Source organism: Bolinopsis microptera, chromosome 13 (genome assembly GCF_026151205.1).
Source record: "Bolinopsis microptera isolate Bmic1 chromosome 13, MBARI_Bmic_1.0, whole genome shotgun sequence".
Lineage (NCBI taxonomy): Eukaryota > Metazoa > Ctenophora > Tentaculata > Lobata > Bolinopsidae > Bolinopsis > Bolinopsis microptera.
Genome location: NC_087084.1, coordinates 10,615,885 through 10,641,741, shown reverse-complemented (window position 1 = coordinate 10,641,741; position 25,857 = coordinate 10,615,885). Strand labels below are relative to the sequence as shown.

Here is a 25,857-nt window from a genome sequence, read left to right as displayed (position 1 = left end):
CTGCAGAATCTAGTGACGCGGTTACTGAGAGACGGAGAAAGAATTAGGTGAATTGTAGAGCAGTACATACAGAGAGAGAGAGAGAGAGAGAGAGAGCTGAGCGAGAGAGAATATCATATAGAGAGAGAGCTCAGAGAGAATATTATATAAAGAGAGAGAGGGTATACACCAAATATTATACAGGGTGGGCCAAAAGTCAGTGTGCAAACGTTGGCCTTAATAGCTCAGTCACTGAGTGCCCAATTGAAATAATTCCTTCTGGTATGACTTAGTACCACCACTGGTTCGAGGAAATTGTCAACTCGAAAAATATTCGCGTTCATTTTTTTCAAATGGAGGTTCATTTTCACATTTATTTGATAGTTTGGATAGTCGGATCAAGCTAAATGTTATTGAATTGTGTTTGGCCATTCGAATTACGTTTGTCCTGAAAGAATTAGAACTGTAGCTTCTCAGATGACCGAGATATGAAGCATAACGAGTTTATTCATTACGTGTGATCAGGTGATTGGTTTACCTAATCACGTGATAAGGTGACCCCGTTAACTACCTCGTTAAACATTATGGGAATTGTTAAGGGTGCCCAATTAAGGTGTCGTGTCACGGTGTCACATAATCACCCAGTCAATTTTGTTAACGAGATACACAAAATGCTTGATAACTTCGTCATTTCTAATCCGTTTTGCCTCATGTTTTCAGATCATATGCAACATTTGATAATCTACCGTCTCTGAAAAAATTAGGCGTTCATCATGTTCAGAGAAAACAATATAGGTGTTTTAATATTGAATGGGCGTGGTCTAAAATATTCGAATTTTCAAATTTTGACGACGGAATCCTCGAACCAGTAAGTACAGTATGCCATCTGCAAAGCAACAGCTCTCAAATATAAAACACGGCGGAGGTATAAGACCCAACGTTTGCACACTGACTTTTGGCCCACCCTGTATAAAAAAATATATAGGGAACATAATAAAGAATTTAAAGAGAACGTAACATTATAACATAGAGAGCAATCTTACATCACAATTTGTTAATTGCGGGTGAAGAATTGTGGAGCATTTCAGGGAATATGATGAATGGTAATGGGTACCAGCTGTACCGGGTATCATCTACCAGCTCTACTAGGTATCATCTACCAGCAGTACCGGGTAATATCTACCAGCTGTACCGGGTATCATCTACCAGCTGTACTAGGTATCATCTACCAGCTGTACTAGGTATCATCTACCAGCTGTACCGGGTAATATCTACCAGCTGTACCGGGTATCATCTACCAGCTGTACCGGGTATCATCTACCAGCTGTACCGGGTATCATCTACCAGCTGTACCGGGTATCATCTACCAGCTGTACCGGGTATCATCTACCAGCTGTACTAGGTATCATCTACCAGCTGTACTAGGTATCATCTACCAGCTGTACTAGGTATCATCTACCAGCTGTACCGGGTATCATCTACCAGCTGTACCGGGTATCATCTACCAGCTGTACCGGGTATCATCTACCAGCTGTACTAGGTATCATCTACCAGCTGTACCGGGTAATATCTACCAGCTGTACCGGGTATCATCTACCAGATGTACCGGGTATCATCTACCAGCTGTACCGGGTATCATCTACCAGCTGTACTAGGTATCATCTACCAGCTGTACTAGGTATCATCTACCAGCTGTACTAGGTATCATCTACCAGCTGTACTAGGTATCATCTACCAGCTGTACTAGGTATCATCTACCAGCTGTACCGGGTATCATCTACCAGCTGTACTAGGTATCATCTACCAGCTGTACTAGGTATCATCTACCAGCTGTACTAGGTATCATCTACCAGCTGTACTAGGTATCATCTACCAGCTGTACCGGGTAATATCTACCAGCTGTACCGGGTATCATCTACCAGCTGTACTGTACTAGGTAATAATATCTACTATCTAAGAAGACCTCTACGCAGAAATAGGGCAGCCGGGCAGGACTACTTATGATATGATACGAGAAGAAGACAAATTTTGAAATATTTCATAAGTTAACACAGTTTAATTACATCCAATACGACTAGCACACAGCAATGGAAACAGCAAAGCAATAGATCTTCATTACTTACCTTTACATTAAGTAGACCTTCATTAAAATGGTGAAACTTACCTTTACATTAACAGTAGATCCGTCCTCGAATGTGTGTACAGGGTTGATGGTCTTGCGGAGAGTAGCTAGTCTGTATGTTTGTTCTTGTGAGAAGCCTTCCCACCTGCTCCGGCTAGTTTCATACTCCCAGATCTCTATCATGTGAAACAGCGATCCTTGAATAACACTGTTAGAAACGTTTAAAGGAAGAGTTCTAAAACAAAACGTACACAGTGTACAGTTTATAGTGTACACGTATACATTGTACACTAAATTGATTTATACGAGGTAACCTAATTACTTAACAGTAAAATACACTGGTTTCCAAGTATTACTAGTAAATTACTCACTGGAGAAGATGGGTATCCTAAGTTTGACTTGTAATCCCAGGTAATACTGAGAATGTGCTTTAAGAAAGCTCTTTAAGCAGCAGAATCTGTCATGTCTTCCTTCAAGTTTGTAGCCGTTATCTAGTCTTATAAGGTAGTGGTTCAGAGGCCCACTCTCTTCACTCCTGAAATAGAGGGTGTCAGGATTGTAGGATTCAGTGAGGAGTAGAGGAAAATAAAGGAACAAGGTGTGAGGAGTAGAGGAAACTAAAGAAGGAGCATGAAGTGAGAAGAAGAGGAAAATAAAGAAGAAGTATGAAGTGAGAAGAGGAATATAAAGAAGGAGCATGAAGTGAGAAAAGGAAAATAAAGAAGGAGCATGAAGTGAGAAGAAGAGGAAAATAAAGAAAGAGCATGAAGTGAGAAGAAGAGGAAAATAAAGAAGAAGCATGAATTGAAAAGAGGAAAATAAAGAAGGAGCATGAAGTGAGAAGAGGAGAATAAAGAAGGAGCATGAAGTGAGAAGAAGAGGAAAATAAAGAAGGAGCATGAAGTGAGAAGAAGAGGAGTATTAGAATTGTTTGTGTAAGGATGTACTCACACGACTGATAAAGATAGTTTATTTCCCGCCTTATCGGAGCAGGGTCTGACAAGATAAGAGCCGGCTGGAAGTCCTCTTAGGAAGTCCTCAGCGTCTCCTCTGGACAGGTCGTTGTAACACATTACACGGGAGTATTCTAGGTGTCCTCCTTTGTCCTGAAACACCACGTGTTAGCAAATCACCTGACTTGACGTCACGTGACGTCACACAGGAAGGGACATTAAGCCACGTGTCACACAAATTGTTTCAAATCGTTTGTTTGAGTTTTTGGTGGCCATTTCGTTCATCATGCCAAATTTATCGTTACGTATTCGTTTCCAGATTTCTTCAGAATTTCGTCGGAATGTTTCCTATCTAATCTTGACAGTTCTAAGAATTCTTGCTAAAGTTAGCAGCGAGCAATTCAGCTAACTTGTCAATAAGCTAGTCTTACTAAATTAGCTTATCTTTATCCTTATCAATACGATCATAAATCAAGCTTACAGTTTTAAATCGACCTTTATCTTTAAAGCCCACATATTAGCCTCACATATTGTACACATACCATTAATAATTAATAAATTATGTATATCGTGTTTTTATTAAATATGTATATATTACGAATTTTATTTTAAACTTACCTCCTCAAAGTTAGGGGAGCAGTCGCATTCTAGCTCGAAATAGATGTGCTCTATCATTTGCAGTGCTACAAGATACTTGTTCAAATGGTTTGATAATAAAATCGTCGACATCAAAGGGCAATGCAAATTCTGACAAAATCTCGATGTATCCATTTAAGAATAAGAAGTAAAGCGCCAATAATAAAAATCTTATTTAAGTATGTGATTTGAATGTTTATTGAACAATGAACATTTCCCGGTTCTTAAGATAATAAATAAATAATAAATATACTGCTTGTATGTGTTTATTCGCAAATTCAATTGTAAGCATTGTAAGCATTGTAAGCATTGTAAGCATACTGAATTCAAGTATAGAGAGTATTAATATAAGAAGAGAAGCCGTAAATTACAATAAAGTTGATGAAAAGCACAGTGACTGCGTCCTAAAAACAAGCCCCTCAGTCCTCTACAGTGTGCACTGATGTGGCGGTAGTGTGGCCTATCGCCGGGGCTTGTTTAATTGTGATTAAGTATCTGTTAAATGCAGTTATGCATCGTTTCCGGGCAGGAAACCTTATTATCAAAACTTTCCGACATTATATTATAAAAATATATAATATCAGAAGCATAAACAACATCCCAAAATAGCTTGGAAGTTGGGGTAAATGAACTTGAAATAACACTTTTTAACCAAATATGACAAATGAAAATTTTATATTGTTATGTGATTATGATTGTGTATATTTTTATTTAATTACCACCGATGTGATCCCGGCACCAAGCCCCGGTATGTGGAGGAAATTCATGTAATAAATCCAGACCAACTATTACGTTTTGTAATATAATTCAGAAGCAAAAAGTATCTACAAATGTTAAACTAGTAACTTTAAAGTAAGTATTTTAGTTTAACATTTGCAGATACTTTTCACCTTATTGCTAGTTATAACGTCTAGCCTAATATTAACCAGTGTTTGTTGCGGTTCGGGTTATGTAACTATTAAGTTTTGTAATATAATTCAGAAGCGAAAAGTATCTACAAATGTTAAACTAATTACTTCAAAGTAAGTATTTTAGTTTAACAATTTACAGATACTTTTCACCTTATTGCTAGTTATAACGTCTAGCCTAATCAGTGTTTGTTTGATGTCTACTATCTCCGTAATTTAGCATTTGACAAGAGAAATTTTTGACATTAAGTTATTTGTTTTAGGGAAATATTCGACTTGGGCGTTCTTTTTAGCTATCCCTTGTTTAGAACTTTTATTTAATAAGTGAGTGGATAGTATTTACTTCGGGCTACTTATGACATGATGGTTAGCAGATAATTTTACGTTCACCAATCAGAAAAGCGGTGGAATGCCAAATAATCTGCGAGGAAATTTTGGATTTTATATGATGTCCAAAGAGGAAATTTTTAGATGACCTTTCAGGGCATGAGAAAATTTCTAGGGGAGAAACATTGAACAGCGAGGAAATTTAAATATTTCTGGATGTGGGCATACCAGTCTACTTATGACATTGACATGATGGAATGAATAGTATCTTGGATGCTATTAGTTACGACTAGCATTAATTGTAACGTAGTAAATTGCTGAATGAAATTAAAGATTACGATTAAAATGTGGTATATAAGTCATTCTATCTATGTGGAGTATTATCAATCACCATTATGATTAACAACAACAAATATTCCAATTCCTGGCATGGTGCTCTACTGTCTACTGAACGAAATCCATGGACTGGGTCGGGCTTCTTGGATGCTGCCCTCCCTAGTAATCAATCATGATCGACCCAATCAGGAGAGTGAAAAACGAAACATACAATTCAGAAGTGTTGAAGTAATTCTTAGAGTTTTGGAAAGATTAATTACTATACGGAATTCAGATTATTAATATAATTGATATGCCGTATGATAAGACCCTAAGAAGCTATGATACCGTACTTTACTAACACTAAGCGGCGTTATTGGACACGGTATTATAGGGACATTCAGGAATTAACTTTCTGAAGAACTACAAACCTGCCTCAAATCTAGCAGTTACAGAATTTCAGTAAAATAATTAATTATTATTATTCCGTCGGACCTTTGTTATGTCGTATTCGTCTGAACATATATCAACAATAAAACTTATTGTAAACTTTTTCTAGACTTAAAAATAAGTTCACAACAACTTCCACCCATACCTCTCGCACGGAACGGGGTAACTGTTATCACTATAACAAAGTGATATAAAACAAGAGGCCATGTAAAACCAGCGAGAAAAGTAACTGAAAGAGTTCCCTAGAGAATGGGAACGTCTAAACAAAGAGGAGAGGGAGCAATTGAGTGTAACTCAAAAAAGGCCCACGTGACACAAAAGAGAATTCTGAGAGTTGAATTAATGTAGGCCCTGGCCCATATCACGTGTCCTGGCCTCAACCATGGAACCAGGCCTCTACAGTCTCTCAATTCTCATGGGATGGTGTATTCTAACTGCACACATATTGTTAGACTGTTACACAAGTTGTCTATAACTCCGTAAAGAACATTGTTTATTGTAACAATGGACGAGATGTGTTGGTGTAGAACCAGAGAGAAAAAAAGAACTGAAATATTAATACATTAAAACATTGACTAATGAAAAGAAACAACCTGGTCTCCTTTTATTTGAAGTGGCGACCACGGACCACGTACAGAATATTAATGTCGCTAAAAGAAGCTGAGAAGAATTCATGGAGCTGGAAAATGGAGAGAAAAGAGGAAACTAGCAACAAAAACCATCTACTGTGTGTGACAAGAGATGAAACCAGCACGATGAAACAGAACTAACAACCAGGGCCCATGTAACCGGGAAATTAGACCCGACCCTGGGTCTCACCACGTGACTTAATTGCACTTTCGGAGGAATCCAAAATAAGAAATTTAATACTGTTTATCAAGCTTTAGCTTTTGGAGTGTCATTAGATTTATGAAGTCTCACATTAGATTTGAGAGGTAGAATTCTGCAGATTGGGTGACGGAGCCGTGAAGGTAAGTGGGTGAGTTCCGAAGAAGCGGACATTCAGCTAAATTCATCAAACACCCCCATTGCTTCACTTCCCCAGAAAACCGGGTGTCCGAGTGCTTTATCGCAGTGTGCTAGTTAGGGGGAGGCAGAGGCTGCCAACTGCCCGACACTTGTCTGGTATGTAAGTGGAAGGCGGGGAGTTTGATAACCGCTAAACGTTTTAGGGCTTTTTGAAAAAGGTGATCATGGTCGTTTATCTTTTCACGCACTTTGTAAAAGCGCGTGAAATTTAGCGCGTACAGATTTATTTTCAAACATCATATTTGTTCTTGAGAAAAAGTGCGCAGGTTCAACAGAGCTCGAGAAACAACCACTTCAAGACAGAGTTATAAAGAATAAGCGAGATGTGGTGGTCCCTTTACAATGATAATACTGGCTCTCAAGTAATAAAGAGCTCTTTAGTTGTAGCTGGGAAACTGTATAAAGAGTTGAGAGTTGAGAGGTTACTCCGCGAGATTCTGTGAAACAACTGGGGATTACAACCGGATATATATCCAACTATCAGTATTGGGATAACAACTAGCAATAGTTATCAGGTCGGAAGAACTGCAACTGCAAGATAAATATATTTCAACTGTTGGTATATTTCAATAGACATGCATCAATAAAAGGTTAAATATCTGACAAAAACTACTTTATGCTACTAAAAAGTGTGTTTTTATAAGCTTCCAAGTTCATTAATAGTGTTTGTAACGTAACGTGATCTGTGACACGTGATCTGTGACACGTGATGTGACGTGAGTTGTGACGTAGCACTGGTAACCCGGCTCTCTTTCCTCCTTCACGTTTATGCAGAAATATATGGGAAACCAAGCAACAACTAATCATTAGAATATAATATGTAGATATCTTTCTAGATTTCTAGAAATGGCCCCACCTTAGTAGAATTCCTACTGAATAACGTAAAAGTGGTTCCCCCAGTGCGTCTGAATAGCGTAATAAAACACGTAATATTGGTTCCAAGGTAATGGTAGTGGTTCCCAAGTGCGTCTGAATAGCGTAATAAAACACGTAATATTGGTTCCAAGGTAATGGTAGTGGTTCCCCAGTGCGTCTGAATAGCGTAATAAAACACGTAATATTGGTTCCAAGGTAATGGTAGACGGTAGGGGTTCCCCCAGTGCGTCTGAATAGCGTAATAAAACACGTAATATTGGTTCCAAGGTAATGGTAGTGGTTCCCCCAGTGCGTCTGAATAGCGTAATAAAACACGTAATATTGGTTCCAAGGTAATGGTAGTGGTTCCCCCAGTGCGTCTGAATAGCGTAATAAAACACGTAATATTGGTTCCTAGGTAATATTTCAAATGGTTCCTGTTCCTGCCTCTCCCAAGTACGAAATTAGCGACTCAAAGATATAACTGGGCATTACGTTATGTTGCAAGCAAAACTGGCGTATTTACATTTTACAGACGCCTGGAGACACTGCCTGTATTACATAATTATGAGGTGTTTTACGTTATTGTTCAGCTAGATCTGTAATTATCCAGGCAGCTCTGTCAATTATACAGATAATTATTTAATTAGTCAGTAAATTATTTAATTATTGGGCTAATTATTTAATGGTCTATGTAATTATTTAATGGTTCATCTTTATGTTTGATTATCAATTTTACTAAATCAATTCTTACATTTAGTAGCACAAAAATTTTGCATTACTTTTGAACATTTTCATAAATTATCCCTGAATTACCCAGACACTGTATAATTATAAACCCTTAACAATCATACACTCGCACACACTTGATAGGTTATAAGTGGGTAATACTCTAGGTGACATGAAACATGAGATAATGAGATTGTATTAGTGGACTAATAATGAAATGGATATGTATACCACTACAGTGTATACAGTGTGTACAGTGTGTACAGTGATGATACAAATCTGTGTACGTGGAGTTCAATTCTTGGCTACGTGCCCACATTTTTCATATTTATTGCGACATTTCAAATATTTGATACCTCTGATATAATGGTTTTTGTCCTTCGACAAAGTCTTGTATTAGCGTTTTAACAGCATATCTTCTCTTAAGTGAGAAAAGTTTCAGTTAAAAAAGGCTAGCGACGAGGTCTGTACGAATAACAGGTTGCGTATACTAAAGATACTAAGTTGCAAGACGCTGCTAACAGGTACTGTACAATGTAGCAATATATGCAGTAATACTGGGAGAGGGAAGCATCAGTGTCGATGAGACATGAGTATCATAATATAACTGTCATGAAGAGAAGACGGACGATAAAAATACGACAAATGTTAACATGTTGAAATAGTTAACAACAAATGTCAGCTAAAACGTGGCAACATATTTAACAAAAGTAAATAATTAGTGTTTAACTGATCTCAACATTCCGAAAGCCAAAAGCAGAACAAGAGCAGCAGAGTAACTGCAGTTACTAGTCTGCTAAGGTAGGTCTTCTTAAAACTGGTAGTAGCAGTAGCGTCATGTAATAAACACAGCAAAACACTGAAGTATCAAGTAGCTATAACAAAACAAGTACGGAACATTCAAGAAAGTTCCACAGAAAGAAAGGAGAACTGACAAAACAGAACTCAACAAAGAGCAAGAGAGAGAGTGAGTCTGAGAGAGAGTATACTTAACATGGCGAGAGAGAGAGAGTGAGAGAGAGAGAGAGAGAGAGTGAGAGAGAGACCAATATTCTCTCTCGGTTGATGTTCCGCAGAACTCGCACAAACTTTCTACGGAAACAGGAGAGTTACCTCCGTCATTACTCTGTAATTACCAGCACACATCATACACAGACCTCCACAGAGCACACAGACAACCTCACAGACAATCACACATCACACACAGACCGCTACATATCACAAACAAGTCACACACAGCCACACGTCATACTCACACAGACTATCACACACACAAACACACAAACACACACACACACACACACACACACACACACACACACACACACACACACACACACACACAGGTGATGGGGCCCTATAAATTAACTCCACTCTAGCGTATTACACAAGACACAACCTATGGTTGTACAGTCATCATATCAAGTAATACAACATATTAAATTTTTCATAAGGCGTATAATATATATAGATTTTATAAACTGTGATCAGATGGATATGTCGGCGAATGAACAATGTAAAACCATTTTTTGCGGTGATTCTCATTTCTACAGAAAGCACAAGTTGTAGCCTCCAGTCATGCATTTTCTAACTAGTTGCATAATATGTGGTTATGGTGGGCAGTGTAGAGTGGTGCAGATATGTAAACATACAGGTATGTAAATATGAAGGTATCCAAATTGAGATATACAGTGCACTGGACTACAATTTAGAATAACTCGCCACATTAGTCAAGTTTAATAGGCTACGATTTATTCTTCTCGCAAATATTTGTTTTTTTTTTCTAGAAGAAGCGTCGCACACTTGGATCCGAGGACTTTGTTCGATGTTTTACATTCTTCACCTTCTGTTTCCCAATTTCATTTAATTCTAGCACATTTTGTTTTGAGCACAGTTTTCAACACGAAACCGTCTATTATTACTTCAAGCAAACAGTCCTTTAACTCTATTCCAATACATTTATGGCCGATTTTAAAGAGCACTTAAAGCTGAAATACCACCCGTATTCACGCTCAGAACTGAGTTTAGTCATTTTCCGATACGAGATTGTGGACGGGTTCTATAAACAAACAAACAAAGCTGTAATAAACTGTTGCTATTTTAATTGGGATTGAAATGTTAAGAGTAAGGGGGAAATTTTCAGGTAAAAATGGTCAGACGAACAGATTATGATTAAATTAGATGGGAGTAGGGGCTGGAAGGACAGCCGGGTAGGGACCGGAAGTTATCTTCTCAGTCATCCGAATTTTATCAACATAATAATTTCTTATTTCCAAGTTTATCTCTTGATGCCGCGGAGAATTCCATTCCATTCCATCCCTTGTAAACAGTAAAAAATGTGCTTACACGTGATTATTTTGCTCACGTGATTATTTTGCCCGCGTGATCATTTTTCCTTCTGAGCGGCGTTTCTAGGAAACCAGTTGCGAGCTCTTTCGAAGAAATCTAGTTTCTGATTTTACTAGAAGTAGTTACTATACTAGTTATTTACCATTTCATAAAGAGTGCTGTAGCAACGGTCCTAATGGTATGATTACAAATTGGAAATGTAAAATTGGTCAGTGAGTATTGCAAATATTTCATCAAAGTCATCCTTTGATTATATACTAACTATTTGCTGGGATTACCAACAAATGTGATCTACTCCAGTGAATTCTTGAACAGCTGCATTTTTTATAACAATCGGAAATATCGTCTTTCAACGCCAAGATCATAGTCCAACGAGAACTAGCAGAACGGAATACTAATGAGCCGGGAAGATTTCCGCAGAGAAGAATCTTTCAATTTTGGGATATTATTGGTTTTCCACACCCGCTTCATATCAAGTTCTAGTTAAACGCTAAACGCCCAAAATCCAAATGTGCGGATTCGATTATTAATTAGATGTTGTCCTAATACATACATTCCATTTTCAGCAGAATAGAATATCTTCGTAGGACCAATAAACAACTGATCACTGGACACTGAGTGGTACAGAACTTGAAGTGCGATACAGAAATGATGTGATGAAAACACCTAATTTTGTTCCATAACTCGATTTTTGCGATACTTAACCGTAAACCGTATTATTATTAATTAACAGTGCCAGAAGAAAGACATAAATACTAATACTACATAAGTGATAAAGTAAATTATGTAAAAACTTAAACTGTTGCTTTTTCTTCCAGAATTATGTTAATTTTAGTGATGTCATGCTGTTCAATCCAATCACAAGGTAATAAATAGCTGTTGCTAGGGAACAAGCTATAGTTTCTATAGTAACCGTCCATTAAAATCCATTACCGATACTGTCTACTTGAACAAAACCTTATTTACGATTTTGAGAATAATTAAAAAAGAAAGCGATCTTAAACCTTAGACAATTCTGTGATGAAAATGAGTGAGGATATTTCACCAAAATGATATTAAATAACTAAATTACTAAATAGTCTTCTAGAAATAAACCAGAGATAGTCAAACAACTAACAGAACCTAATGCAAATGTAGAAAACAGCAATAAAATTAAGAGGGCACAATTGTAATACGTGAGACTTTATGAAATAGGTTACATTGAACTAGTTCCAATCACTCAAAAATATGACCTTAATAGGGATAATAGGCAGGTAACATCGCACCACCGCAACGTGTTGTATATAATATAATATATAATAAAATATGATATTATACTAATGGGGATAATTCAAGGGCGTCCACCGGGCCACCGCTATATCTCCAAACTAACACGTTACGTGAGATAGATCTACAAATAATACACTACGAGAGGTAGATCTCCAAACTAACACGTTACGTGAGATAGATCTACAAATAATACACTACGAGAGGTAGATCTACAAATAATACACTACGAGAGGTAGAATGTAGATCTACAAATAATACACTACGAGAGGTAGATCTACAAATAATACACTACGAGAGGTAGATCTACAAATAATACACTACGAGAGGTAGATCTACAAATAATTCACTATGAGAGGTAGATCTACAAATAATTCACTATGAGAGGTAGATCTACAAATAATACACTACGAGAGGTAGATCTACAAATAATACACTACGAGAGGTAGATCTACAAATAATACACTACGAGAGGTAGATCTACCAATAATTCACTATGAGAGGTAGATCTACAAATAATACACTACGAGAGGTAGATCTGCAATTAAGAGGGATTGAGCTCTACTCTGCTACTAGACCGCCTATTTCTATAGAATTATTTTATTGACTAATTAATTGTTTGTTGTCTGATCATTCAGAGCTCTTCAGAAGAGCTTGAAATAGGCAGAAGAATCGAGAACCAAGTTTCAAGGACTAAATGAAGCTATTATGTGTCTACTTGGCACACAGAACACAACCTGACCATATAAGGGCACCACGTGATCAGTAAAACTACACTGAATTAATTATATTGGCTGGGCCTGCTGAAGTGCTTAGCATGATCTCGAGCAACATAAGACCGGCAGCACATTCTGGGCCGATTAAGGCCGGAAGGGGGGGGGGGGGGGGGGTAAAAATCATTTTTCCAGTTTTCACATATGTGATAGAGCTATTGGCGACGGGAAAAATAAAAAAATCGGGCCGAAATCTGACGTTGCGTTTTTGAGATATCGCCCGCCGAATATTGAAGTTTACCTGTAATTACATGTAAAACTTTAACTTTAACTCAAAAAAGGTAAACCTCCACTTTTGGAAAAGACTGGCCACAACCAGGAGCTGAAACTTGGCACATGTGTTTTTTGGGGTGTCACGCAAAAACGTTATGTTTTAGAATTTTGATTTTTACCTTTTTTCTTGAAATATGAAAAAATCTCAAAAATCACATTTTGCCATTTTGTTAAGGCAAGAATCAAAATTCTAAAACATAACGTTTTTGCGTGACACCCCAAAAAACACCTGCGCCAAGTTTCAGCTTCTGGCTGTGGCCAGTCTTTTCCGAAAGTGGAGGTTTATCTTTTCTAAGTTAAAGTTAAAGTTTTACATGTTATTACAAGTAAACCTCAATATTTGGCGCACGATATCTCAAAAACGCAAGGTCAGATTTCGGTCCGGTTTTTTTCTTGATCGTCTTTAGTAGCTCTATCACATAATATGTGAAAACTGGAAAAATGATTATACCCCCTCTGGCCTTAATCATCAAGCTCTACAGATTAGCCATTACATAACTGACTGTCGTGTTCCCGTGCAGTAGCATGTAGTTTTAACTGAAGTTTTAATAAAGGAGCACTGTTTTCATATTGATATTGTTTAATCGAACTTTTCATTTACAATTAAAACAAGTCCTTCATATTATGGAACCAGGGTGTGGACTGGCTACACTTGGTTGGAGCACATGCACATTATATACTGAAATACAACAAAGTGACAATAAATTATGCAATCATAATATAATATATATATATATATCTCTACTATAATTCAGAAAATTATTTCTGCTGTATGTACGTACGACCGCCCACGTGCAAATTAGATGAAAAATAGGAATTTAGGTAACAACCAAAAGGTTCCATAGCAACGGTGTTTTAATGCACACATGCACGTGCAAAGATTGTTTTAACGTCATTTTGATCGGTTTTGTGATAATTACGTTGTGTTTAAAGTGTTTTATATTTAAATCGGCTGTATCTTTGGTTGGAATGGATATTGTTTGATGCGATTAAAACTTTCTTTCAAAGAATTCTACTAGCTTCGTCCCTGTTACCACGGGCTTTCTAGTATATATATAATATTATAGGTAACAAAATTTATTCGACCACGGAATCTCAAATTCAGATTATAATATGTATTAGGCATTAGCAGTGAACGTTGAACCGGTAACGAATCACCTAATGATTGGTAACTGATCGCTTAAAAACATAATAACATAATAGCTGGTAACTAGGCGAGTAAACCTAACAAGCTAATAGTTAGTAATCAATAAGTGATCACTAATAACCTGATAGCCAACTATACAGTTGCATTGGTAACTAATTACTAGTAAACCTAATATCGTAATGATTGGTAACAATTCACTAATAAATCTAATTATCGAGGTTATTGTTTGTGTGCATTATATATATATGTTAAGCCCTATTTGGGGAAAGGGAATGCGCGCGGTAAATCAGCCCCGATTTTTTAATCGGTATATCAGGGCGCGGTTAATCAGGGGTTATACTGTAACTAATCACAATCTGAATGCTAATAAGTAATACTAATAAACCTAATAAACTATAATGGTTGGTAACTGGGCGAGTAACAAGGCTGAGCTACCAAATATCGCCCGCAACTGAAGGATAGTGAGACAGCAGAGACACCACCAGTCCACCAGAGCCCCAGCATAATATCACAATCCAGGTCACGTGCTCTCAGTTGTGGTGTCACGTGAGCTAGGCTACAGTCACGTGGCACATCATGAGGGCGCTGATTGGTTGAGTGCGGCTACGTCTGTTCAAGCAAAGGATTTGATTATACTGTTAATGCTTTCTTCAGAACTTTCTGTAGAACTCCATAGCATAAGCGAACAAATTCTCAAGAAAAGAAATGTCTAATTTAAGAGTGAGCGTTAACGATTGTGAGGGAGATTTAGAGGAACATTTAGATAGAGAGACCTCTAAATCTCCCTCTAAATGAGGGAGAGGCCTCTAAAACTCCCTTTATATTAGAGAGATAGGCCTCTAAACGTTATTTAGAGGAAGGCTTCTAAAATTTATTACATTCTCATTATCAAGATTACCACACTGCACACGTGAACAATTAATAAGGTCCCGAACATGTCGCTTTATTTGATAAGATGTCTCTCTGACAAATGAGAGGATCAACTGTAATATGGGTTGTCACGTGACCTAGTCAGCCGTCACGTGACGTCACGTGACATTGCTGCTGACTGTCACTTCAGAGAATGCTGGATATTACAACAGTGGCAAATGACAGGAAGAAGAACCCTTAGTTATAATTTTAGAGAAACTATATAAATATATAACAGTTTCTTTATATATTATAATCATGTATACATATTATAATTATGAAGCTTGTCTCTGTGAAAAGTGAGTGCTCTGTGGAATTATCAGTATCGTCATCACGTGACCAGTATTGTTGTCAGGTCTCAATGGTTTTATTATCCAGTTTAGCCAAGCGTGTATTCTTTTATCTTTTATAATGACGGAAACTTTTTCAGACGGAAAGTACATTCCAGTGAGTATTACGTTGATTAATTATATGTACTTAATTAATTATATGTACTTGACAATTAATAGTTAAAACAATGTATGTCAGATGAATAATGACAGATGAGTAATGAATATTGAGACAACTGTCACTGGATTGCAATGCTGTCCAGTAAGAACAGAGTCAATAAGTCAAAACATGAGAGAATATAATAGCGGCCCATTTCGGCTGTCATGAGAACATAATATTATCATAGTAATATAATAATACTAGTGTAACCCGTGCCTACGGCCGGGTCTTCACTATCGCAGTTGAATTGCAAAAGTATAAACCCACCTATTATATTCGGAAACACGCAAATTATATTGTCGTATGAAAGTATGAACTCTCTCTATAATCCAAACAGACCGCAATGAGTGCCCCCTCCTAGTAAGCTTATAGTATTACATGACAGTGAATCTTGCGGCTGATACACTGCCAAATAACCTAATTGTGATTCATGTACCAATGCTGCATATGCAGTAATGGGAGAGAGAGCGAAGAGGGAGAAAAAGTGAGCCATTTTATGTCACATTTGCGGTACAACCATCAATAAATCCACTTACCACCGGCCGATTTTTTTTAAATTGGCTTCGTCAGAGTTTTATCGAAATTATGCCAAAAACACCAGTCCCATAACTCTTAACGTTTTCTGGATTAATTCGCTCGGAAATTACACGCGCACAGACAGACAGACAGACATAGACAGACAGACAGACATAAACAGACAGACAGACAGACAGACAGACAGACAGACAGTCAGACAGACAGACAGACAGACAGACAGACAGACAGACAGACAGACAGACAGACAGACAGACAGACAGACAGACAGACAGACAGACAGACAGACAGACAGACAGACAGACAGACAGACAGACAGACAGACAGACAGACAGACAGACAGACAGACAGACAGACAGACAGACAGACAGACAGACAGACAGACAGACAGACAGACACAGACACAGACAGACAGACAGACAGACAGACAGACAGACAGACAGACAGACAGACAGACAGACAGACAGACAGACAGACAGACAGACAGACAGACAGACAGACAGACAGACAGACAGACAGACAGACAGACAGACAGACAGACAGACAGACAGACAGACAGACAGACAGACAGACAGACAGACAGACAGACAGACAGACAGACAGACAGACAGACAGACAGACAGACAGACAGACAGACAGACAGACAGACAGACAGACAGACAGACAGACAGACAGACAGACAGACAGACAGACAGACAGACAGACAGACAGACAGACAGACAGACAGACAGACAGACAGACAGACAGACAGACAGACAGACAGACAGACAGACAGACAGACAGACAGACAGACAGACAGACAGACAGACAGACAGACAGACAGACAGACAGACAGACAGACAGACAGACATTTTGAGATTATTATTGAGATGAGATTATAGTAGCGGTTCAGTTTGACAATGTAGCTGACAATGTAGACATTGGCACGATGTATCCGTCATATCTATAGTGTGGTCATTTATGCACATTGCACATTGACCTGTGTTTTATTGTACAGGGCTGAACGAATATTTGGGGTCTCTCCAAGATCTTCAGAACGAAAATAAACTGAGCCGAAAAATTCAGACTGGGACAATCGCCCCTTTGGCCACGCACCAATGTGTATTATATAATTCAAATTTTTTATTTAATAAAGTTACCTCAGCTTCTGCACATCTTAGATACTTTTGAATATGCTCAAATTGACTGCAATAGCCACATTAACGTACAACTTATGGGGCAAAAATACCACAAATGCCTAATTTTGGAGTTATTGGCCAAATCTAACTTATATGACGTCATCTTAGTGTATGTTCCAAGCATAAGGTGCGGTGACTCACGTTTCTCGATCAGTGACGTTTGATTTATCATGTGAAAAATTTAGTGATCGGAAAATTTGCTGAAGCAAACAAGCGAATAGAAAGGAAAAAACATAATGAAAGTATTGACAACAATAATAATGAATGCCGATCAGGTGATTAAGTTATATTATAAGTTATTTTAGTGTGTACACCGTAAAAGGTCACTCCAGGCGTGACGAGCTTCCAGCAAGATGAATTTAGACAATAAGGCCTTGTTTCCCTTTGAATTATATTATAAGTGTATAACTGAATAATTTGATGAGGTATCAGTGGCGTAACGGGGGGGGGGGGGGCGCCATCTTAGGGGGCGCCAAATCGTCGTTTGAATGTGGGAAAATATCAAAAAGCTTAACTACGGTACTAACAAAACTGCACGTTTTGCTCTAGAAACACACTTTTTTAGAGATTTGACCGGTGTATCCTCTAAAATCATCTAATTTGTTCAATTTTAGGGAGGGGCACCAAAAGAAGAGGGACCGGGGGGCACTTTTTCAGCGGGGGGGGGGGGGGGCAATGTTACAGGCAACATTAGGCCACTGTGAAGTAGTAAGGAGAGTCGTGGGTTTCATATTCTGAGCGGACTTCGAAATTGGGTGGTTTTATCTGATTTTTTTATTTTTTGAGCTATTGAAGAAAAATGCAAGCGCATTTAGGTCAACAATGGCGATGTATTTTTTCTTTAAATTCGGCTGAAATGAAGTACTGAAATGAAGTAGTTCCTGAAGTAGGCAAGATGGAAACGATTTGTTTGTCTTTTAAGGATTTATACAAAACATACAGATTTTCGATCGGGTCGAGTTTAACTGTCAAGTATTTGTCGTAGAAAGTTGAAATTGTCTGTTTTGAAATTTTTCAGATTTTTCAGATTTCTGCAGAAATATTTCGGCTGATTCGGCACAAACGTAATCTACTGTCATGAGGGTTTTTTATCATGGATAAAATTAGGCGGAATTTATTACCGAGAATATCAATAAAATTCAACAACAAATTTAAGTAATATTTATCTTATCTCACATATTTGTCACGTACCTAATTTGCGAATTTTCCGAGAAAATGCTCAGCTGAACATGCAACTTAAAACAGTGCAAAACTTTACCAACTTTACAGAACAATAAATTGTGTGCTTATTCAGCAAAAAAATTCAATTTTACTTATTTTATCTAAGAAGATTTCGATACTTAATTAACAGTATAACCAATGTTAACTAACGAAATAGAATATTTAAACCTTTACTTACTTTACATGTTCGAGCTGAAGCGGTCACAGTCCCCGTCATGTGTCCCTAGAAAATATTGAGATTAGTTATTGCCTTATTTGGGCATATTGAGGTTAAATATTGCCTTATATGGGCATAGTGAAGTTAGATATTGCCTCATATAGGCATCACTTGCTACTTAGTCGATAGTCACGCGTCATATCAAAATAGTGATGTAACACAACAAAATATTGAGGTTTGCTGACGTTAGAAATAGATAAATCTCAGAGGATTACAAAAATACTGTTTTTGGCAAGAATAACGGCGAGCTATCCGTTAACAAATAAACGGTTTGAATTTCTTAGAATTTCTCATAAAAGTTCAGCCACATTGGCGGGAACTCCAAACGTTTTTATGATACCCATTTTAATTTGGCTAATGTTGGACAAATCTTGGTCATAGATCAGACAAGGCTGGTCGGTCGGAGGTCGGTCGGAGGTCGGTCGGGCGCCGGTCGGCGGTAGGTGAACGCCGGTCGGAGGTCGGTCGGAGGTTGGTCGGAGGTTGGTCGGGCGCCGGTCGGAGGTCGGTTGGAGGTCGGTCGGAGGTAGGTCGGGCGACCATTCTATGAAATAATTTTGGACTCGAGGCTCCCCCTGGTAATGTGATCTCGGAAGGCAGGCCTCCCCTTTGCAACCTCCGACCGACCTCCGACCGACCTCCGACCGACCTCCGATCGACCTCCGACCGGCGCTCGACCGGCGCCCGACCGGCGCCCGATCGACCTCCGACCAACCTCCGACCAACCTCCGACCAACCTCCGACCGACCTCCGACCGGCGTTCACCTACCGCCGACCGGCGCCCAACCGACCTCCGACCGACCTCCGACCGACCAGCCTTGTCTGATCTATGACCCAAATCTTATGTTATATATAATAATATTTTATAATAGTTTAAATCCCATATTAATATTTTAAATCCTATTATATAAATTCTTTTAAATCAGAGTTGAAAAATACGTGAGATAATTTTTTAAATACGCCGTATTTTGCGTATTTTTGCTTAGAAATAAAATACGTCAAAAATACGTTAAAATACGTTTTTCTTGAAATTTCATTCAAAGACTAAAGTTATGTCATTCGTTTGCATTTTTTTTAGACACATTTCTCCTTAACTTCAACGCTTTAATGCTTTGGTATAGCACGTGCCCAGTACTCTGAAGTCATATGCGAGGTGAAAAACGACAGAGCTACGCGAGTTTTGATAAAATCGTAAATTTATATAAAGCAATAGTACTTATTACTATATTGGAGCTATCAATGGTACAATAACACTTTTTACGTATTTTATTCAATGAAAATAAAATACGCCGTATTTAACGTATTTTTGATATTTTATAAAATTCGTAAAATACGTATTTTTCAACTCTGTTTTAAATCCTATCTCATTTTAATTTGAATTTTGATAAGGAACCTTATTTCAAAGCGTTATGGAGTCGCTAGGAGTGCTCCCCATTCACGATTTACGTACGTCATGATTATGATTTTTGTACGCTTTTATATTTTTCTATGATTACTGTAAATACATTTTAAGGCGTTACATTTTCTGGTGAACTGCCCAATCAAACAAACAGATCTCAAAGACTTGTGTTACTGCAACAAAGAGAATGACTGCCCTTATTTTATCAATCGACTTTCAAATTGTTACACGAAGTAGTACATCGATTTATTATATTTATAAAGAAAATTCGCCGTGAGACCTCTATAATTTGCCTTGACAAGTGACCAAGTGTAAACGAAATTAGGGACACCGAAACACCAGATGACCAGTAAACATTAAAAGGGGAGATGGAAAACTAATTCTGTAGCGTGCCAGTGTCATGAAAACGACTGGAGACACCACCCGAAAATACTGGTGTCACGAATTCTGAGGTGATACAAGGGCACGAACAGAATTTTGCGAAAACGGAAAATACTGAGGCGATACAAGGGCACGAACAGAATTTTGCGAAAACGGAAAATAATGAGGTGATATAAGGTCACATACAAAATTTTGTGAAAAGGTCCGACAAAAAGCCCGATAAAAAGCCCGATAGTATCGCAAAATGCAACGTGGTCGTTTTACTTTGACGGATATAAAATAACAACAAATAAATAAACAAATGAAAGTCATTTCATGATCAATTTGTCGATACACCGTTTTTATTCGTCTACATTATGTGAAGTTATAGGATATTGCAACATATCCTGATAATACTATGAAAAAAACGTAACCTTTAATCAATCCAGTCAAGCTACAGGTTAATATAAATTCGTCAACAAACATAACATAATATATTTAGCATTCAAACTTGACATATTTTATATATAAGATGACTAGTTATTAAGTATTTAACTTATTCGAGATTTTCATTTGGAATTAAAACAAGTCTTCATATTACCGAGCCAGGGTATGGACTGGTGGCACCTGGTTAACTTATGTTATAAGCTAGAAGTTAAACGAAAATTCCAGTTACTCTTGTTAGGGCATCATGAATATTTTCTGGTAACTAATTTTCCAAAAGCATTTCTGTGCATGAATATGTTGTCCATATAAGTCCCATGAACCACCACAAAGAGTTGTAACAGTAGATCTGATGGCCACAACTAGCTCTAGAGCATGATTTATCCAGGCGACATACGAACAAACTTATATAAAGAAGACAACTAAGTAAAAAAACAACTAAGTAAACAAGGCCAGGGTGGCACATGTAACGGAGTTTGATTAAGTATATAATATGTACATTTGCATTTCCATTATATATTAAAGTCAATATTAGTATTGACGATATATTTTCAAGCATAAGATACCTTTCTTAACTTAGTATTCATGTTATTTTCTGGGATGACTAGTTTAAACACTGCTGAGTATAAGTAAAAATGATAGAATGGAACATGTCCACAAACACGCGTATAAGCGATTCAATGTTAATTGGGCGTGGCCTCTAAAAATTCCCCTCCCCTGTATATTTACATTAAACTGTACCCGCTAAGTTTTCTAATGTGTTTTGTCGACTTTTGAGACTTGACAACGTTTCCCGGTAAGTGCCTAAAAATCACAAATTATAGTTTTAATTTATGAGAATAATCTTCTAATGAAAATGAACCATACAACAAAATTAGCATGCAACTGTTGTGTAAATAAAAAATAAAAGATAATTGTAAATAATCCAGTTTATAAACACATGGTTTGAATTTCTTAGAAAAGTACTTAAATACAGCAGGGACAAAAGGATTTCGCGATTATTTTGGCCAAAAATCGCGGTACCGCGAAATTTAACAGGCTATACATTAAACTATACATAAAATTTGTCGCGGAGAATGGGAAATTTCGCGATTTCGTACATGCCGCGAAATCCTTTTGTCCCTGAAATACAGTCACATCTGCGGAAACCCCATCTTCTGATAAGGATAATCCGTACAAACAATTGGTAATTTGAAAATATGGCAGAACATTAGCATACAGATATTTTGGTGAAACATTGGTTGTAATATTAAGACGGCCTGAGGGGCATAGAAATAATCAATTATAATAGAAATGAAATAAAATAGAATAGAAAAATGTATTGTTCGTCTCCATGCCAAGAGACCCACGACACGATATTAATTTATCTAATAACGTAATATTTCTAAAGCTAAACACTTGCATTAATGACTGGATAGTTTGCGACTAAACGTGCAAATGTTTCTGTACCTGGTACAGAAACATTTGCACCTTTATTCGCAAACTATCCAGTCATTTGTGCAAGTGTTTAGCTTTAGAAATATTACTTCGAAAAGATCCTCCTACAAGTACAGTGTACCAGTAGGAGGATCTTTTCGAAGATCCTTTTAACCACTAACACACCTAGGACAACTTGCAGATTAACAGGAGTTGACCGTCCCTGGAATTCCCTGTCTCCTCGTCGTTAACCCGGCGGGTGCACCAGGGGCCGTGGTAACAAAACTTCGAGACTCTCGGAGTCTGTTGTCGATATCTTTTCTTTTTTTTAATGATGGGGCACCCACTTTACCTCCCTATTGGGAGGCTACGTCCGTCATTAGTGACTTACGTCTATTGGGGTTCCTCTGGTTGTAGGTGTCAGTAGGTTTGGGTCACTTGGCATGGGCTAGTGATCCCGCCCCTCCAGAGGATAAAGCCTGGTGAGCGACGTTTCCCGTTAGGGAAACTGTCATAATGCTCGTTCACGGAAAAACACCACCCATGCCTAGATGTTCTCCCGGGTACTCGATAGAACAGGCTGCCCCCTGTCATTCTAGTGTCGATATCTATGTATTTATGGTATATAATTTGGGAGGCTCTCTCTCCAGCAGCAGAAGTTGAGGAAATGGGGACGCGTTGTGAAAGCCACCGTAAGGAACTAGGAAGGCTTACTGTCGACGCCGACCAATCAAAAGAAGAAGGTTCTGTACCAGCTATCTTACTATATACTATATCTTACTTATACTATAATATATTATATAAAGAAAGACGATATATATAATATATATCCGTACCACTTTACTGACACCATGGCATCAAATTTAACACGACTTTCCGCAAAAACCGTAAAAGATATACAACCTAAATTAACTGCGTTACAATCTCACGAAAGAGAAACAAAATCGAATATAATAATTTAAATATGAGTAAAAAAGAATGGAGGCTGTGCAATGTGTTCTAGGAATGCCAAGAAAAAGGAAACAAGTCATATAGACGCGTTAATGAAGATGAGTAGGAAACGGGAAGTGATGACTAGGACTTCTTTTTAGGAGGATTTCGAAGGTGTGAGGATTCTGTGAGGTACTTTCCAAATTCTGTTGCATGGAATGAGTTCATGCGATGGCCCCATATTCTTTGAGCATAATGAGGCTTTTAAGGTTGTCAGAGGTTGGACCGGAGGGAGTGGTAGCTGGGACATTCATTTAGGACGTGGTCCTCGGTGTTTCAAAAAATGGTAGCTCTTCGTAAAACCGCATGACGTCGGTGTCTCAGGAGCAGCAAAAGCGACTGTGGTAACTAACTACGTTACTAAGTAACCAGGTAACTAAACTTAGTACCACTTACCTAACCCAAGTACTCCCTGACAATCTGTCAGGTCATGTTAACACCCAAACATAGGGGATGCTTACATAACTATAAGCAGACTTCTACAGAACCCTTTACTTAAGCTGGTTATTCTGTAGAAGTCCTCCACAAAAGTAAGCACTCTGTAGTTGTGGTGCAGATTAGTCAGCAGTCAGCTAGTGTACCCTAAGCTATATTATGAAACTTAAGAACTTTAAGTTAACAGTTTCAACTGTATCAACAGAACAAATTTATCATAGGATTACATTGGGATTACATTAATATTATTTATAAAAACGAGTGTGGAATCTAGCATATGGTTACTACATGTAAGTAATATGTTATATATTCTAGGGAGTAGCTAAGGATCCATTGGATCTATGCGATCTCCTCGGTCGACTCAGCCGAATGATAGGAAACTTAATTGAGGGTTAAATGAGGAGGGGTACCTGTTAAAAGTTCAAGAAACTTCCTAGGATACCCTTTCAGTGCATACTGCAAAAATAGTACTATTACCTATATTAACTATTATTATTATTTTAATAATCTTATGTAATCACGAAATCTGGCAAACTGTTTAAAGTGGAATGTGAAAGTACGGACGTCCGTAGCATTTAGAAAGCCACTGCTGCGATGTTATCTTCTTCCAGGCCCAGCCGAAAGTAAAAATATGTATATATTACATTACGTTGTTTTCTGCAACCACGATGGTTGGTACAGGAATCGAAACTCTATCTCTGCAAATTACTATAACATTCTTTAAATCTTTTCCATCCTGTAGTACAGAGAGGACACGTACTTCGGGTAATAAATGATGCTTTGACTAGAATTAGGAACAATGCAGTCCTTGGAGCAGGTCCAACTCTCCAACACTTGTTGACAAGCCATAAGGCAAATGAGTGAGAGCCGGCTAGGTACCAAACGCGTTTAACTGAAAATGAGTGCTTGTCTGGGTCGTTGTTCTTAAGGATGCGGAGTTTTGCTACTTTATCAAATTTGTCAGATGTTAGTAACTTCAAATTATCCAAGATCGCTAGTCTGCATGGTGTATGCAGTAGTAGGTAAGACCGAACTTACGGACGCGCCCCAAGGACTACATTGCATTGTTCGGTGATCCTGATTCTAGTCAAAGCAACATTGATTACCAGAAGAACGTCTCCTCTCTGAACTACAGGATGGAAAATATTTAAAGAATGTTATAATAATTTGCAGAGATAGAGTTTCGATCCTGTACCAACCATCGTGGTTGCAGAAAACAACGTAATATAATATAATAATTGATAATAATTATCTAGTGCTAATCCCTACTTACGAATAAATTACAAAAGTATTCCCAGTATTTGAACATTATAAGGCTTTTAAGGTTGTTATGTCTGAAAGGTTGGACCGGAGGGAGCGGTAGCTGGGACATTCATTTAGGACGTGGTCCTCGGTGTTTCAAAGAATGGTAGCTCTTCGAAGAGCCGCATGTAACTAAGTAACCAGTTAACTAATTAACCAGGTAACTAAGTAACCAGTTAACTAAGTAACCAGGTAACTAAGTAACCAGGTAACTAGGTAACCAGGTCACTAAGTAACTAGGTCACTAAGTAACCAGGTCACTAAGTAACCAGGTCATTAAGTAACTACCTGTCACTAAGTAACCATGTCACTAAGTAACCATGTAACTAAGTAACCAGGTGACTAAGTAACCAAGTAACCAGTTAACTAAGTAACCAGGTAACTAAGTAACCAGGTAACTAAGTAACCAGGTAACTAAGTAACCAAGTAACTAAGTAACCATATTACTAGGTAACTTTTGGAAAAGACTGGCCACACCCAAGACCTGAAACTTGGCACAGGTGTTCCTTGGGCTGTCACCCACAATTCTATTGTACAGAATTTTTATACTTGCCTCTGTTCTTGAAATATGAGGTTAACTGTCTTAAAAAATAAAATGTTAATGTAATCGTGAAATCTGGTAAACTACTGAAACTGAAAGTGTAATGTTAAAATACGGACGTCCGTAGCATTTAGAAAGCCACTGCTGCGATGTTATCTTCTTCCAGGCCCAGCCCAAAGTAAAAATATGTACAGGGTGGGCCAAAAGTCAGTGTGCAAACGTTGGGTCTTATACCTCCGCTGAGTTTTATATTTGAGAGCTGTTGCTTTGCAGATGGCATACTGTACTTACTGGTTCGAGGATTCCGTCGT

At 37.9% G+C, this 25,857-nt stretch overlaps 1 protein-coding gene across 2 annotated transcripts in view; it reads right to left on the bottom strand.

Moving 5' to 3' along the window:
- Nucleotides 1-25,857, bottom strand: part of LOC134824883 (uncharacterized) — a 63,197-nt gene that overhangs the window by 11,602 nt on the left and 25,738 nt on the right. Inside the window, exons 2-5 of one of the 2 annotated variants that reach the window (XM_063836864.1) lie at nucleotides 18,621-18,665; nucleotides 3,053-3,207; nucleotides 2,473-2,636; nucleotides 2,144-2,298 (exon numbers count right to left, since the gene is read on the bottom strand). In XM_063836864.1, the coding sequence (XP_063692934.1) occupies nucleotides 2,144-2,298; nucleotides 2,473-2,636; nucleotides 3,053-3,207; nucleotides 18,621-18,659 (513 nt within the window). In that variant the 5' untranslated portion in view covers nucleotides 18,660-18,665. Of the gene's footprint in view, nucleotides 1-2,143; nucleotides 2,299-2,472; nucleotides 2,637-3,052; nucleotides 3,208-3,672; nucleotides 3,748-18,620; nucleotides 18,666-25,857 lie in introns of those variants that run through there. The other variant, XM_063836863.1, reaches the window with a different exon arrangement.